Here is an 18,158-nt window from a genome sequence, read left to right on the forward strand (position 1 = left end):
CGCATTCACTTGAGGATGTCAAATTTTCTAGTTTGACAGTTTAAAAAACCAAAACAACACAAAAATAAAAAAATACCCATTTTTCTTCATTCTTTTCTGTCTCCATCTCTAAAAAAAACAAAAACAAATTAGGGAGCAGGCACTGGTGTAAGATAACGTGTGTATGAAACACAAGCCAGATAAAGCAGAAAGAAAAAGAAAAAAAATCATTCCAAAAAGTCAGCCTGCTTTGACTGGGATTGTTAGTTTTCCCATTTTTTGGGGATGATTTTTTTCTTGCATTCGTTTATGCCTGTTTCATGCACACATTTTCTGATCCTCAACAAAAAAAAAACAAACTCTTTCCTATATTTTTTTAATTAATTTATTTTTGTAGAAGTCTCTCCATTTCTGGATCGTTTGACGTTATCCAAATCATGTAAAACTCCAGACTGTTTTAATAGCTCTTTAATACCTTTGTCTTTTAGTGTCAAACATTACACACACACACACACACACACACACACACACACACACACACACACACACACACGACCAACTAAACAACAAAAAAACAACCCCCCTCCCCTAGAAAAAGACCAAAAAAAAAAACAAAAAAACACCAGGCACGAAATAAGACTTTTATTTTCTTTTTGTTGGTTCTGTCTTTTGACGTTATGAATTATATTTTCACTTTTCCTTTTTTTTTTTTTCTTTTAAAAATTTCAGCACTTAACAGAATTTATCTAGCAAAATTGTATTGTTGGAAATGTGACGATTGTTGGAAGATATACAGGCCAGGCCTGCAGTCAATCAAATCAGGGATGGTTAATTAACATTCAGATCAGGAAAAACTGATTGAAACTAGACTTTGTTTTGTTTTTAATGGTTTTACGGCGCTTGCAACACATTAAGGTCATATCAGCGCCAGTAAAAAGGAAGAAAATGGGATAGTAAAAAGTTCTAGAATTACAATTAAATCACACACGAAAAGGTAAGACAAAGGAGAATTGGTTCAAATAGGAAACAGATGTAGATCTCAAGAGCAAACCATCAAAGTACTAAGTTTGAGACCACCTAAAAGTCTTACCCAGACACCAGCACAAGATCCAACTAAGAGGAATACACTCAAATGTTTACAAATCATATGTTAAAAATTAAAAAATAATAGTACATAACAGAGATGATTTACAAGGAAACAAATATCATCTCCCAAAACTATAACTATACATTTGACTGTTTTCCTCCCAGCCACGTATCCGACCAGGGCCAGGAAAAAAACTAAATAAATCTCATTCCAAGACAAAGATAGAAAGCATGTTGGAAAACCGATACAGGGGGATAGAAGACACAGCAAGTACCTCCCTGCCCAAAGAAAGGGGGTCGAAACTAGACTTGTTCTTATTTTTTAAAAAGACTTTTATGGCGCTTGTGACACATTTAGGTCATTTCAGTGCCAGTAAAAATAAAGAAGATGGGATAGTCAAAATCTGGGAAATGATATAGATTCCAAGAGCAAACTATTAATGAACTTAGTTTGAGATCACCTAAAAGACTCATTCAAACAAAAGCACAGATCCCTATTAAGAGGAACACACTCAAATTTATATAAATTATGATATTCAAATAAGAAATATAACAGTACATGACATTAGCTGGCTATAGTTACTATTTTCTAGACTCTTTCCCACTGTAACTGAAGCTGTTAAGGGGAAATATAAATGGAAGTAACATATAAAATAATTCAAGACAATGTAAGGATATTCTCTATCAGTTTGAACCAATATCATAAATAATTTACAAACTATTGTACAGATCACAAAGCTCATCAACGACTGAGCTGTTCTTACCAACCCCCCTGGGTACAGTTGGAGTGAGTTGTTACTCTCAGAGCAATGAATTAAAACAAAAGAAATTAAGCTCAGACCAACTCCATTACAAAAATGTTCAAAGTCATTATTGCATTCCACTCTCGATGAATAGGTACATGAAAAAGATATAAAATTGTCGTTAATTCTTATGAAGAGTAAAAGTGCCATGATTATCATGCCAAATTAATATCATCACAATTCAATATATCACATTAAAGAGGTTATGTTATGAAGTATACTTTAATAATGTATTGCACATATGAAAATAACCACATTAAGAACAAAAAGGGATTCAAAAAGATATTAAAAGGGAAAAAAAAGGGAGATCCAATTAGATTTATGAATTACAACACCCTTTTAATTTGATCTACAAAACGTAAGTACAGGATATACAATGGAAAAATCTTTCTAAAAAAATAAAAATAGTCTTTTCTTTTTTTCAAAAGTTATTATTAATTTTCAGCTATTTATGACCCCAAGTTCAAGCAATATCTTTTACAGTCTACAGCTTCTGGGAACGTAATACTGAATTTATGTATGAATAATACTACATTTAATTAGCCAATATCCACTAAATGTGCCCAAAATGCTTTAAAAGGGGTACCAAGCCAATAGCAACACTAACCTATAGGATGAGACAGGATGCCGGTTAGGCGATAAAACAATGCTGTTAATCATTTTACACTAAAGTACAGTGACAGAATGTGAGTCTACTTATAAGGATTTTCATAGTAATGAAACTGCTCTAATGAAAATCAAAATTTGACATTTTTAATACCATTGACAAAAATAATGTATTTCTTTTAGCTCTTTTGGATCAATCTGCAGCTTTTGACATCATAGTTCATGGTATACTTCTAAATAGATCAATCATGACTTTTGACATTGAGACCAGTTAATTTCTTACTTAAGAAAGCGAAAGCAAGTACAGTCCACTCCGGATAATCGCAACACCTTGAGATCAGCGAAAATGTTGCAATTAACCGAAGTTGAGTTTCCTGTCCGCGATTGCAACATTTTACATATATATGCTAAACTCAAATAAGTTGTTGTTAACATTGTTCTTAGTCCATCACAGACATAATAATTTGATTGAAATAAAAACCATATGGCAGCCCCATATAGATTTTGAAAAGGAAAAGAAGCTTTGGTGCAAGTCAACATCTTATTCAGATTGGATTAACTTTCACTTTTGTTCTCAACATTTGTAAGAGACAAAGAGATTGGTCGTGATGAGAGACAATAAGCACTTACCAAACTCATTTGTAACAATGCACACTTGTAAATCCCAAAACAAAGGATATCGCTCAGTCTCTCTTTACAACTGTCTACCTGTTGTAAAAACTATGCCCAGCCCCCTTCGCCTCCTATTTAATGGCCACAGATGACATCACAAACCTATACTGCAAAGCCTCGTCCTGTTTTGTCCCAAATAGAATGGTGAAACACTATTGTAGCATGAAATCCCGCTCACTTTTTGATTTTTCAACCTGTCACGATTTCTTCCATGATGAAATTTAATCTTGATATTTTGTTTGATTGATTTCTTGAATTTACCAATTTTTAGGACACTTTTACATAGAATTAATTCCATTTCTTGGGAAATGTTGCGATTAACCGAAAGTTGCGATTAACCGAGTTGCAATTATCCGGAGTGGACTGTACTACAATTAGATAACACAATGTCTAATATTCCTTTAAAATTCACCTCATGAATCACTCCTTGGACCTATGCTCTTATTTACATATATAAAGGACTGCATCATAGACGTAAAGTGTGGGATGGAATCAAACAAGTAGAAATTAAATGGTGAAAAGAAGAAATTAATGTTATTGTTTTGAGGAAATACCATTAGAAAAAATAAAGTTTTACCAACAGTTGGTGGATTAATATTAATTATTAATGGACATAATGAAATATTTACAAAGTACAATAGTTAATAACCAATACAAAGAATTCAAAACTAATAAATATAATAGTATGCACAGAACAGAGAGATGATTTACAAGGAAGACACAACATATTATTTTGCTATTAAGAATACACTCAAATGCTTAATAAATACAATATACTTTAAAAAATCATAATCATAACAGAGAGGTGATTTACAAAGAAAAAATATCATCTCTCAAAAAGGGACAATACATCTGACTGTTTCGTTCACAGCTAAGGATCCCTGTCAGGACAATAAAATCAATCCAGAAAAAGACGAGGAGCAACATGGAAAGGGAAAACAAGGGTATAGACGACGCAGCAATAGTGACCTCTCTGCTCACTATGGGAGGTTAGAAGACCCCACCAATGATTTACAAGGAAAAGATATCATCTCTCTCTCTCTCAAACAACAACAAAAAAAAAAGGAACAATACATTTAACTGCCTCCCTCCCAGTTAAGGACTCCTGCCTGAACCAGGAAAAAAAGTCCGAACAATCTCAAAAGAGAAGAAAGACAGAGAACAACATGGGAAAGAGAAAACAGATATAAGGGGATTGCAGACAGCAAGAGTGACCTCCCCGTCAAAATAGGAGGTCAGGAGGATCCATCCCAATATTTTAAGAATGTATCACATTCTAGGAATATGTACATTACATGGCAGATTTCGATTGGTTTAAAGTTACAAGAGCCCAAGAAAAAGTATAAGAGTGGTCCCTGAGGACTGCAGAAAAAACAAACTAAAAATTAAATTCTTCATTCTTTTATACTCAACTTACATGGCAAAATTTTGACAAACTGCTGAAAAATAGCAGAGAAAAACAATATGATTAGCGATGAAAAATCAGTCAAAAAATAATCACTGGGAGCTTTACACACAAAAAAAATGTTAATTCAATACATAATCAATATCATGACTTCTTAGTCTTTGACTTTGACGTATTTACAGTTAATTGAATTACATCACCATTTCATTAATTAAATGGTCAAATAGCTTCTCATACAAGATATTACTTCTACACTTGGTTATTTGTTCATTGTGAGGCAAGTTGCCAGGGTGAATAAAAATGCTTTTAATGGTGGTGATATACAAATTACACGTGATTTACAATTCATATTTTCACACACATCTCAACAATCCATAGATACACATTCCAAAAAATATGTCAAATTTATCAAGAGCAAATTTGAAAAGTAGTGCCAACCTTAAAAGAAATAAAAAACATTACTGAAAAAAGTTAAAAACGACTGAACATCTGGGATGATTTTTTTCTCATATTTTTCTTGTTTCATTTGGTACTGCATTCATACAAGACTTCTAAATTTCAATCTCCTTCTATCAACTCATGGGTGCTAGCAGGAAGATCCTGAAACTAAAATCTCGACACTTTGCCAAACCTGAAAATGTTCCTATTGAAAATGCAGCCTAAACTTTACTCTTATTTCATCACCGTTTTTATACCATTATTAAATGATTACACAGAAAACATTGACCAAAGAGAGTTCCGGTTTCACGACTCTACTGAAGGTAGCTGAATCACGTTTTCGAATTTTTACCGAAGCTATAAGGTTATTTTACTCAAAACACTGAAACCGGAGGTATTTGACTTCGAGATATCGCGAAACCGGAATTCCGGCATGAACCGGAAAACTGGCACCCATGTATCAACTGTTCCAAATTTTACAACTTTATAATTGTGACCTTCGGCATCAATCTGGTATTTTGCCAGAATGAACTAGATTAAGAAAATTTGAATCTGAGGTCAAAGAATCACAATAAGGAAATTCTGATGTGAGTTTAAAGTAAGAATTAGGACTTAAAAAAATAAATTTTTGAAGTTGATGTAACAAATTCACTCTCCTCAAAGAAAGTCTTTATAAATATCAAATTATGAAATTAAGGAGCAGGCACCAGTGTAAGATAAAGACCTGAACAAGTGTGTATGAAAGGTGCCAGACAAAGCAAGAAAGAAAAATACAAGAAAATAAAATCATCCCAAAAAATCAGTGTTTTGTTTTCTTTCTTGTATTTTTCTTTCTTGCACTTGTTCAGATCTTTAAAGTCTTTATCACGAGTCAAATTTTACATTTTAAGCTTAAAATTTAATTCCAAGCATTAGGTTCATTCAGACATATATCATTTTGAGACCATTGGTCACATTTTTGATATAACGATATCTGGAATATTAGCAATCTACAAGCAGGATTTAGTTTTATTTCAATTTTTTTTGTTTGTTGCTTTAGGTCTCTTCCAACACAATTGAGGTTATATGAGAGACCGCTGAAACAAAAAAACATAAAAAAATACAAGTAAACAAAATCTAACTAAAAATAAGTACAAATTAAAAATAATCAAACAAAAATCAAAGCAAAATATTACCAAACCCGAAGCAAAAAAAAAAATATCCCCTGTCAAAAATACAATCACAAACCAAAGAAGCAGGATAGGCTAGTAAAGAGAAGAAGAAACGACATCACTATCGGATCGTATACCCATGCGAACATCATAGGTATATGATTCAAGGGTGATGCTCCCATCCAACCACCCGCTTTTATTTCAATCTGACATGTCCTACTGTGTGGCTATGTGGTCTAGTGGTATGACATTCGCCTTTGGATCTGAAGGTCATGGGTTTGAGTTCCGAGCGGGCGCATTGTTAAGTCCTTGGAAAAAGTTCTTTACTCACATTCTCTCACCGTCCTTGGGTGTAAAATGAGTATTTGGCCATTAACAGTGTTGTCTCTGCCGAAAAAAAATTGTAATATAGCCTAACAGGTGTCATGACTTGTCCTACATGTTAAGTGTTGCTGTTGGCAAAGGATCCTTTGTAAACCGCTTTGAGCACTTTAGTGGATATTGCACTATAAAACAGCTCAAATTTTTTTTTAGAGAGAGCAGGAATAGTGATATCACTCAAAAGACTTTAATCAAACCTGACACAATGACCCAGAGCTGTTAAAGTCTGAGACTGTGATTGCTATCTCTGTGAAACAATGGTATATATCAGGCTGGAATTACGATTGAACTCTGCGAGTTGAGGTTAAATTACGTTATATTATATAACACTTATAAAGGTGGAATGAAGATTCAGACAGCTGAGTTGGTAGAGCACGTTCACCTATCAAAGGGACCAGTATTGATCTCAGGGGCAGTCAACATTTTTTCTGATCCCCTTGAACACCTAACAGTAATTGGGTAGCTGGATCTGTTTATTCTAATTTAAAGTGCTGTGCAATACACTAGCATTCTATCCAAAGGGTAGTACACTCAGAGCTCTCTGTCTATTGAGGGGTAGATGCACGGTATAATGTTTATCAGTATTATTACCATTATATAGTAATCAGATGCTATTTTATGATCAGCGATATACTGATATATGATAAACCTTAAAGATGATTGTGAGAGAAGAGGATGCTTTTGGTCCAATGCCTTATCCATCATCTTTTAGTTGACTGAAGAGAATGTCCACATCATTTGTTTAAAAAAAATTAATTAAATTGAAGTTTCTGTTCTATGTTTTCCTTGTTTCTTAAAAAGTTCTTTAAGCTTTATTTTTTTTATTAGAGTTTTATTTCACCAAGACACATGCACAGAATTCCTGCCCAAAGGGCTACACTCATATATACCATATATATCAATAAATAATATCTGTAATAATTCATAACAGCAATATGATGTGTAAGGAAAAAGAAACAACAAACCATCATCTCCCCCCCCCCCCCCCCCCCCCCCCCTCCTTTCCAAAAATAAAACTAAAATTTGACTGTCTCCTCTGTAATGGATCCAGCGCCAGGATTTTGGTAAAACCAAGACAAGGAGAAAAGCAATTATGGAAAAAAACAGGGTTTACCTTGGGTAGATGAAAAACCCCATCATGATATTTTTATTTTTAATTCATGTGAAAAACATTCAACGTTCAAACAATATTTGAAAACTAATACTATTAATTTTAAATGTAATCAAAGTTTCAACATTAGATAAGTTTTAAAAACAATGATTCAGGTAAAACCATGACAAGGACAAAAGTAATGATGGAAAAAACAAAAAAACAGGGCTAATCTTGGGTAATTGAAAGACCCCATAATGATATTTTCATTTTTAATTCATTAAATATTCAATCAATATTTGAAAACTTATCAAATTTACGATTATTAATTGTAAAAGTATTCAAAGTTTCACAATTTAAAAAGTTTTATAAATAGTGACCATAAAAACAAACAAACAAAAAAACAAAAAACAAAAACAAAACAAAAACAAAAAAAGCAAACATCAACATGTTTGCCCAGTAAATATTTGGCATAAAAGCATATTTTGACTAATAATTTAGAGACAATCGAAGACAGATAATAATATAATTTCTTACCAAAAGTAATGTGACATCACAAACTAATCACATGGGACTGTTAGAAAATATAACTTTAGCGACATGGCTTAATATGAGCTGGGGACTAATGGTACATACATGGAAGGGATAATATTTTTTTTAAAAATAGGGTGGGGGGATTATAAAAGACACTGCAAAATGGACTGATATAGAGAGCACCTTTGTCTAGAGAAATGTTGCTCAAATCTGGAGTGATTTTCACCCACCTCTTACAAAACAACAAAACTCCTATAAACTATTTTGAACTCTTCATGGCTATTATCGAAGGGGAGTTTAAATAAATTGCACATGTCATGAAAATTTGTGAATCTGAAGCAACATTTTCCCCCCTTGATCATCATTCGAGTCTAGGGGTGCTTGCAACATTTTCAAGCCATTCAGAGAAAAGAAGGGAAACAGTTGAGTTGAGAGATACAGACTTATTGGTGCTTGTAATAATTATAAACAATAAGCACATGTGCAAAGTGGCAAAGAAAGATAATGTAAAGAAAGAACAAAAGGGATGCTAAGAGAAATTTCATGCACCCAGTGGGTTGTTCAGTATGAGACTGATCAAACGCCCCATCCAGATTAAGTAACGATATTTAAAAAATACAGAGAGAGAGAGAGACAGAGAGAGAGAGAGAGAGAGAGAGAGAGAGAGAGAGAGAGAGAGAGAGAGAGAGAGAGAGAGATAGAGATAGATAGAGAGAGAGAGATAGAGAGAGAGATAGATAGAGAGACAGAGAGAGAGAGAGAGAGAGAGAGAGAGAGAGAGAGAGAGAGAGAGAGAGAGAGAGAGAGAGAGAGAGAGAGAGAGAGAGAGAGAGAGAGAGGGAGAGAGATGATTACCAAAAGTAAAATAATTTCTAACATTTGTTTATTTATTCTCTTCAAGTGAAAAATCCCAGGCAGGGCATGGGCAAAAAAGGAAAGTAAATTGGAAGGCAACAATAATATAAGAGATACAAGAGTAGATCTAAATTGGAACTTAGAAAAATAGGAGTCTTTTGAGGAGAAATAATGAAAAACTATTACTGTCAAAGAAAATAAGTTGGCATAATCAAACTAAACCTTTAAGAAAATACACATTCTTTTGATACTACAATGAGGTAGAATTTTAAAAGAAGTAGTTTGTGCCTTTCATGTTCGTAAAATATACTATTGTAAAGATAAAAAAGAAAAGGATGAGACACCAAATAATCAACTGGGCAGTGTCATCAAAATCATTTTCATCACATTCATCATCATCATTATCCCCATTGTAATTATCAGCTTCATCATCATAACCACCTCAATAAGGTTAACTCAAAATTGCTAACGAGAAGACTTGGAATATGCACCACAGACTTTCAAACTTGTATTTTCAAAATACAATCCTCTCCAACTATAGTCAAGGAGGCCAGTTTCCGTTCATTGCTCACCTTTTCATTAATGTGTCTATAACAAATAAGCATACCATTTTGACTCAAGAGATAATACGTATGAGCAATTCTATATAATAATTTGTAACCAACTGTGATTGACAATATGACCTTTGTACTCTCCATGGTAGGGTCAATACTATGCTCTGCCAAACTAAGATTTTAATCTTAGCTCAAGGCTTAATCTTAGCTCAAGGCTCCTTGGATGGAGATAATTGTCTACAACTTTCTTATCTCTCTACATGCACTGCTTTTCAACAATTAGTATTTATACTGCAGATTTGCATGAATTATGAACATAACCGCTGAGGTATAAACAAATTCATATCTAATTTTAAAATGTACTTTAATATGGAAATCATGGCAGTCTTAACGAAGATTAAAAAAAAAAAGGTTCAGTCCAAATTTAACGTTTGAAGATTTAAAAAAAGGAATGTTGGTTTCATTATAACATAGCTGTTTGTTGCTTAACATATTAAATGAAAATTAATAAAAAGAGCAAAACAAAACAAATAGACCTGACTTCTGAATGGTCAATTTTTCTCAAGATTCCAATGACTGTCTTTGGCAAAGTCAATCAAATCCGAATCCATCAGTCTTTAATCTTCCTCTTCCTTGACTGGCACGACAACTGGTGAGTTACTATCTTCTTCATCCACAGTATCACCGTCACCCTGCTCTTGGCTTTTATTAGACGATCTCCAACTACTGAACCAGGTACTTACTGCAGATCTGGCAGATGTTATGGCACCCCCTGAAAATATTACACAATACATACATGTGAATTAAATATGTTGCATGAAGATTTTAATCTAAAGGAAAACAAATATGACAAAATATTAAGCTTCAGTAAATAAATGATTGTTTATGTTTACGGTTTGCAATTGATCAAATCAAATGATTTTACGAGTAAAAACTAAGATTGGATTGTTTAGCAAAACAAAACAAAAACACAATGTATTACAATGTTTACATCATTAACAATATGTCAAGTCAGCGCAGGTAGGTGTCCGTGTGAAACTTCCTTTGTGACATTTGTTGGCAATCTCTTTTTAAAATAAGCTGTTCACTACTTAGAACTATTTTGGGGGGAAGTTAATTCAATTTGTAATACAAGATATCACAGTCATTGGGAAGAGAAACTAAATTCAGTTTTCAACGAGAACTTTGACGATTCAAGGCCATTCTGTCACAGAAGTGCTCACAATATTGAGTGTTTCAAGTCTAGACTGAGGACAGAAATTTTTAATTAGATTAGTCCTTCAGAGCCATAAGACCCATGGAGCCGGAGTTTATCCCAGTTTCTATAGTGTGAAATGGACAATAGCAATTGCTTGTTACTCTTTGGATGGGACACTAGTCTATTGCAATATTTTAAATCAACTTTTCATTAATTTTTCAAAATCACATTCTTCATATTACATTGGCATCATAGTCCTTCATAGCCATTAGGCCCACAGAGCCGAGTTTATCCCAGTTTCTATAGCGTGAAACGGACAATAGCAACTGCCTGCTATCTTTTGGATAGGATGCAAAGTCTTTCCACGGATCTAACAGACCCAGCAAACCATTTACTGCTGGGTAGACAGAGAAATCATAAAAAAACCTTGACTGTACCTGGGATCGATCTCTGTCCTTTTGCATGTGAAGCAAGTGCTTTATCAACTGAGCTAATGGGAGCCCCCCCCCACATTGGTATCACTATAACTTAATAGATCATCTACAATTGTAATATTTAATTTTCTTAAAATTTTCATGTCAACTATGTCTTGTAAAGTCCAATTGAACATGTTGGGTGGAGACTGGCGCTCTATAATTCAAATTACTTATTATTTATTTTATTATCATTAAAACAAACACACACACACATACAAACACATAAATAACACGGTGCCATCTTTATAATAAAACGAAGACGAGCAGAAGACTCAACTTTAATAAAACTAGACTTTCTAAGGGCTAAAAACATAAAATTTGTATTTTCTGTCAGCATAATCTAAATTTCTCCTTATATAACCTGTACTGGACAAAGGGGTTAAATTAGAAAGATGAGTTTAATATGTAAGAATGAATTGTAATAGTTCAATATGGAAACTGGTCTTTTGGTTTAAAAAAAAACAAAACAACCCAGAATCAACAAATTTATGATGACTTCCCCCTGACACACTATAACAAAACTCTATATATCTAAGGAAATAAAATTTAAAAAATCAACTTTGACCAAGCTTGGCCACAAGAAAACAGTAAATCTGGATTTCATTGGCACACGTGGCAGGTCAGTAAAAAAAACCCCTCAAATATTTTATTGTAAAGCACCTTAGAGCATGATTTCATAGAATTTGATTTTATAATTTTTTGTTTTCTTTCTTTTAAAAAAAAAATTGTTTGTTTTGTTGCAGGTTAGAAAAGGAAGGTCCCCCTTTTCGTTTTTCTCTCTTCTCCCTCTCCTTCTTGTTTGTTTTGTTTGACATCTTTATAAACAATTTTCTTCTTCAATTTCTTCTTGTTGTCTGTTTGTATGCTTTGCTTTATGTCTTTGTAAACAATTTTCTCAACAGCATGAACCTCATTTTAAAGGCTGTTAATAGAATATTGTAGCCATTGCTACATGACAAAAGTACTTTCCATAGTTTCCGCCAGGATCCAAACCATTTAGCCTTAGCCCATGAAAATTACAGATTTAATGATAACTAGAGCACTCAAAGCAATGTCAACTGGACACATATAGCTGTCAACACCTTTATTAAACAATGCACCATTGATTGTTCAAACAAAATATTAGCTCCACCCATGCTCCTTTACTTGTTAGGTCTCTATAGCATATGGGAACGCAAGAGATGGTGATGCAAGCTCAGACTCAGATCAATGCATCACTAAATTGAGTGTAAATGCATGAGACAAGTTTCCCCATCTCGGGAGACAGATGGCATTGTAGTAACTGTTGACAATTACCACGATATGAGTCACCTTTGATACTCATGTGTGAAGTGCCTATACTATACTAATCATCTATTGGGTAGTGAATACTTTCAATTGTGCTCCTTCGTTATTGTTCATGCAGTATTTTGACTTGGTGAAATTAGGAATGTTGAAATAATATATTCAAAATAAAAGTCAGACTCTGACAATTTTGTCCTGATTAGCCGGGAAACTTTTCCCAATTGGAGGGATAAAATATAGAGAAAAATTCTGTTCTTTGCAATTTCATCTGACTTGCTGAGTTTCAGATTGGAAAGGATTATAATTTCCAGGTTTCACTGTATCAAAATTTATAATTTACAGCAATGTCAATAAAATGGGTCTTCTCACCAACAACTTTCCCAGTCTGTACCACGTATTTTCCAGTTTGGACAACAGCAGCATTTATTTTCTTGCCTCTCTCTGTATTTTGAAATGTACTAAAACAAAGAAAATAAAATATCAGAATGAGGAATTAGCGCAGTAAATACTGTTAATTTCCATCAAGGCAATATGCTTGTTTAGGACTGTGGTGAGATGCTAAGCTAAACAACAACAAAAAAGAAACAAAAGTGACCCACTGTCTCAAAACGGTATTTAATCAGCACTAGATATAAAGCATTTGCGTTTAATGTGATGTATTAACATTTTAACTGCTGACGAAAGGGTTTTGAGAGAAAAATTCAAAAAATTCCTGTGTTTTGTATTTTGTTCTCCTTTGAAGTTATCATATTTTTATTTTACACATACAGTCCACAGCTTCTAGTCCCCTAATATTCACTTTGAAAGATATTTTGTCGGGTAGATTTAAATGTAACAAAATTAATATATAATTAAAAACGTGACACCTGGGTTAAGTTATTGTGTTTTATTCAGAATAATAGATGCAGTTTCTTCACGTAAAGAAAACTAACATTTCATATTCCTGGTAATTTAATATTTAAAATCATTTTTTGTCATCTGGCTCGCCCAGAAATAATGCAGCTTTGAGATGATAGGTCACCACTCAGATACTCTACATACAGATTGAGAAATATTAACAATAAACAGGTATATAAAACACCCAACAAGTATACCTTTAATCTGATAATAACACCATGGGAGCATTATAAAAAAAAAGTCCTGCAAAATTATGTTCTTGATGCAACATTGCCCCATCTTTCTCCTTCAAATCGAACTCTACCTTGGTAGCCAGTTAGTAAAAAGTAAAGAAAGATAGAGCAACAAATAAATAAATAAACAAATTCCCTTTAAGATCTGTTCCAAGCATGACCATGGTTCCAAGCAATGACTAGAATAACCAAAGTGTCAGCTGCAATGCAGTGCCACAAACTGAGCGAGGACGAGGTGACCTGCTCAAAGTCACAAGGTTTGATGGGGAAAATTGATCTTGATACCTTCTAGGTATAAGGCAAAGAACATATCACTTAGTTATGATGCCCCCGCCCCCACAACCTCACTCCCTATTCCAAATTGCTTTGTCCGCTGTGAAGCCAAATAAACTGTCTAAATATGATAAATATAAAAGGAAAGAATTTGGAGAAGCTAATTGATTTTGATAATTACCCCCCCCCCCATAAAAAAAACACACCAAAAAAACATACACTTACTGGTTGAATCTGTTCCTGACATCAGAAACGTTCAAGTTACCTTGGAATGGGTGGCTGAGAATTCAACAAAAATAGATATTATCAGTAATGAAACCAAAAAAAAAAAAAAAAAAAAAAATGGATAACATTTAAATTAATCAATCTTTTTTTTAAAAGCCCAAAGACTTTTCAATATGAATATGCTACTGATGAGTGATTTACAGATTGAAATAAATTAAGCAAATACAAATTTACAATTTATGACCAAATAGTCTTCATCATAGCCTTTCCCTACCTGGGTAAGAAAATATGCCACGAACAAACAACCTCTAAATTCTGAGTCTTTTTAAGTTATTCTATGATTTTCATCCTCTCTGGATATTCTTTTTCCACTATCCTCTTCCAAGAACCTTGTAGAGTCTCGTTCAATCAAAGATTATTTTATAATCAACTTGTACTTTCTCTAAGATTTGGTCAATGTTAGCATTGTTTCACTGCCTCTTCCAACATCCACCCCCCCCTCCCCCCAACCATAGAGAATACAGGACTATAGAGGACAACGGGTAGGAAAACGTCATCAAAAGTGGCTAGTGAGAGGTCGAGCGCCGCCATTTTATTTTATATGAAACCAGGGACGCTGTGCGATTTAATCTCTATATGAATGTCTTTGACTGAGTTCGATTAACCTTGATTTGTGGACGGAAAATAGAAAAAAAGGCCAGGTTTATGATGATAAACCAAATTAGACATATTAAACTACACTTTTACTTGTACATTTAGACTTGGCTCCAATGATCGGGTTTATATTAATAACTTAAAAAAAATATTATGAAGAATTTATAACTCCCTTATTGTGGGGTGATTTTGTTATTCGTGGTATCAATTTTATTGTAATAAAGAGATAGGAACTTGAGAGTTATTTTTTCTGATGCGAAATTATTACTTTTTAATTTTAGCACTAAGAAAAGTAGTTGGTAAATAAATTTGGTACACCTCTTTGATATACCGCCACCGTCCATTCGTGTAGAATTGTGAATCTCACCGTCGATGTATTACGCTATTGTTACGCAAGGAATATAACACCTTTTTGAGTAGGCCTAAAAGCTAAAATCTAAAAGTAAAAAATATAATTCTGAAGAATTTGAAAGTCACATTGTTGAAATCAGCTTGAAAAAAAAAGAACATGGTCCTTATTTCAGAAAAATCGGTTGAAAACCAACTGTTTTACGAATAAAATTGATTTTAAAAATTGCTTTTGTTTATTTTAGCTTTTTTTAGCATCCTTTTTATTTATCGGCCAATTTTCTTGATTTTTATATCATTCTTTATATCTCAATGAGACGAGATCAGTGATATACTTTGTTTGTTTCAAATGTAACTGGAACATAATTTGGCTTTTTTACCTATCAACCGTGCCTGGATAATATATTCAGCAACGTGGTGATTGTGACGCAATGAGCGTCTTCCAGTGTTTCAACGATGGTTCAGTTCATTGTTGACGGCTGTTTAGCCATGAGTGACTGTAGAAAACGAAAAGGCGACTGCAGACATCAAAGGGTAGGCTTAATCAAAGGATCAAAGGATATCTACATAATTGACATGGCCATATAGGGAACTCATTATCTACTCTCCCATAAAGAATCTGAACATGAGAGGTCGAGCGCCGCCGTTTTCTTTTTTATGCAACCAGGGTCGATTAGCCACTAAAAAGTGGCTGTTGTCTGGTCTGCTCCCTAGTCTGTGCCCCCAACCCCCCTTTCTATATTTTCCTATTATCCATGATATTTACCCAATAGGAATGTCTTGAAGTGCAGGATGAGTCTCCCTCTGCCAGTGGCGGAAGTTGTGGGTAGTCCGCCAGGCCGATATGAAGGATGTTCCAAAATCTTCCAACAGCTTAGAGTTAGAATCTGGTAAGTTTGAAAAAAAGTAAATAAATAATTTAATGTGAATGGAATTTCAATTTAACAACATCTTTCCTCTATCTCCAAGAACGCAATAAAAGGATACAGAAACTGTTATGGAAACAATTCTTTTCAAATATTTTACAATTTGTTGAAAAATGCTTATCGCAATATTTTTCATTAAAGCATACAGTCACCATTTGAGGCCGGATTTGAAAAATATCTGTGGCTTTGTCAAACTTGGGACGAAATGCCTTCATCTTTGGACAGAACACCATGAAAATGTTTGCTGACACTGTGTCCAAAATTTCTCCTGCTCTTATTAGACTGGTTGGTTCGTAAAGAAGCATATTGGACCATCTCCCACCCAATTAATTTATGCTACCACGTTTGAGCCCATACAGTTGAGCAGGTCGCAGGCAGAGATTTCGAGAGTTTGCACAGTGTGATACATGGGTAGTGAGAAATAAACAAAGATGTGCAATGTAACACACACACACACACACACACACACACAGAGAGAGAGAGAGAGAGAGAGAGAGAGAGAGAGAGAGAGAGAGAGAGAGAGAGAGAGAGAAAGGGGGGGGGGGGGGGAGAAGTGAACTGGTTTCAATCTTATTTTGGGTTGATTTTATGAAATTTTCTAGGTGACTTCTGTAGGAGGGCTAAGTCCAATTCAGCTACAACTTCAAGAGTATTTGAATGGTATTAGGGACAAGTTGGATATCCCATTGCTTTTTAAACCTCTGACGTCAACTCACTGTTTTAAAAAAAATTCCCAAGCCAAGTTAAGTCAACACAAGATGTCAGTATTCCATGCTAACCCTCTTTATGTTAAAAAATGAATGAACTTTAAATAAGTGAGGCCTAATGTAATAAAAAATGCCGTCAAAGTAACTTTATCAAAAGTTCTTACCACTGATCATATCAAAAACAATCATAACTGAGAGAGTGATTCATTATCTAACCCACCTTCCTGCGTGATCGTGGACAACAACGAGTTGATGTAGTACTTGAATTGAGCTCGTATCCATTCCTCGCTGCCTTCCCATTCTGTAAAAGTAGACGATATCCACAAACAATATATATATATATGTCTTTTACAAAATGTTTTATGTTGCATTTTAAATATATATGTGTGTATATATATATATATATATATATATATATATATATATATATATATTATATATATATATATATATATATATATACACATATATATTTAAAATGCAACATAAAACATTTTGTAAAAGACATATGTTTGCTTCAGTTTCAAAACGCATATCAAAAAGTTCAACAAATATGGAGAGCACAGGCAAGCCAACAGTATGGTGGTGAATTCCATGCTCAGTAAAAAGAATGCCTGCTATCTGAATCCTGGCAGTTGGAGACATTTTACTCTTTTCCTCATAATATTTTGTTATGGGCAACATTTAAAGCTATGCTTAAATAAATAGCTAATAATTCAATGTGGGCGTATCAATACTTGGTATACATAAATAAAATAGTTTTATTGCTATAAGCAGCTATAACCAGATTTTAAAAAATATAGATGCTTTTAAACTTTTTGTGATATATTATATGTCATTAACTCTAAGTTCCCATTACAGTAAATCTCTCCCCCCCCCCCCCACCCCCCCCCCCCCTTGCCCCCTCCTGATGATGATGATGATGATGATGATGATGATGATGATGATGACAATAATAATAACAATACTATCAATTCAAATCCAAGATGTCGACTTTTTTGAAACATACTACTCAAACCATGAAATCTTTTTTAAATCCATCTGAAAACAAAAAATATAAAGGCAGACCACCCATAGCCCATATCAATTCACACAGTCCTAAATAGAGATCTGAAATGCCTCTAAAATCATGAAGAACTAAAATCAAAGGAGGATCTTTTAACAATTAGCATCCATAACAAAAGACTGAAAATCGACAAAGGAGATTAGAGAGGCAGCCAAGATATCCCGATAAAAATTAGGAAGCGAAAGGCCTTAAATCAAAAGTCTATAATAATAATAATAACTAAGAAGAAGAAAAAGAAGAAGAAGAAGAAGAAGAAGAGGAGGAGAAGTAGAAGAAGAAGAAGAAGAGGAGGAGGAGGAGGAGGAAGAAGAAAAAAT

The 18,158-nt window shown here is 33.8% G+C and overlaps 1 protein-coding gene across 1 annotated transcript in view; it reads right to left on the reverse strand.

The window, feature by feature from the left end:
• Positions 1-6,006: 6,006 nt before the first annotated feature.
• The window catches only part of LOC144966037 (late secretory pathway protein AVL9 homolog), a 29,963-nt gene continuing 17,811 nt past the window's right edge, over positions 6,007-18,158 (reverse strand). The window contains exons 11-15 of the mRNA XM_078902033.1: positions 16,996-17,076; positions 15,909-16,029; positions 14,141-14,194; positions 12,882-12,970; positions 6,007-10,326 (exon numbers count right to left, since the gene is read on the reverse strand). Coding sequence (XP_078758159.1) covers positions 10,172-10,326; positions 12,882-12,970; positions 14,141-14,194; positions 15,909-16,029; positions 16,996-17,076 — 500 coding nt within the window. The 3' untranslated portion in view covers positions 6,007-10,171. The remainder of the gene's footprint in view (positions 10,327-12,881; positions 12,971-14,140; positions 14,195-15,908; positions 16,030-16,995; positions 17,077-18,158) is intronic.

The sequence above is a fragment of the Berghia stephanieae genome, chromosome 2, assembly GCF_034508935.2.
Source record: "Berghia stephanieae isolate SIO BIC M18660-M18661 chromosome 2, UCSD_Bste_1.3, whole genome shotgun sequence".
Taxonomy (NCBI): Eukaryota; Metazoa; Mollusca; class Gastropoda; order Nudibranchia; family Aeolidiidae; genus Berghia; species Berghia stephanieae.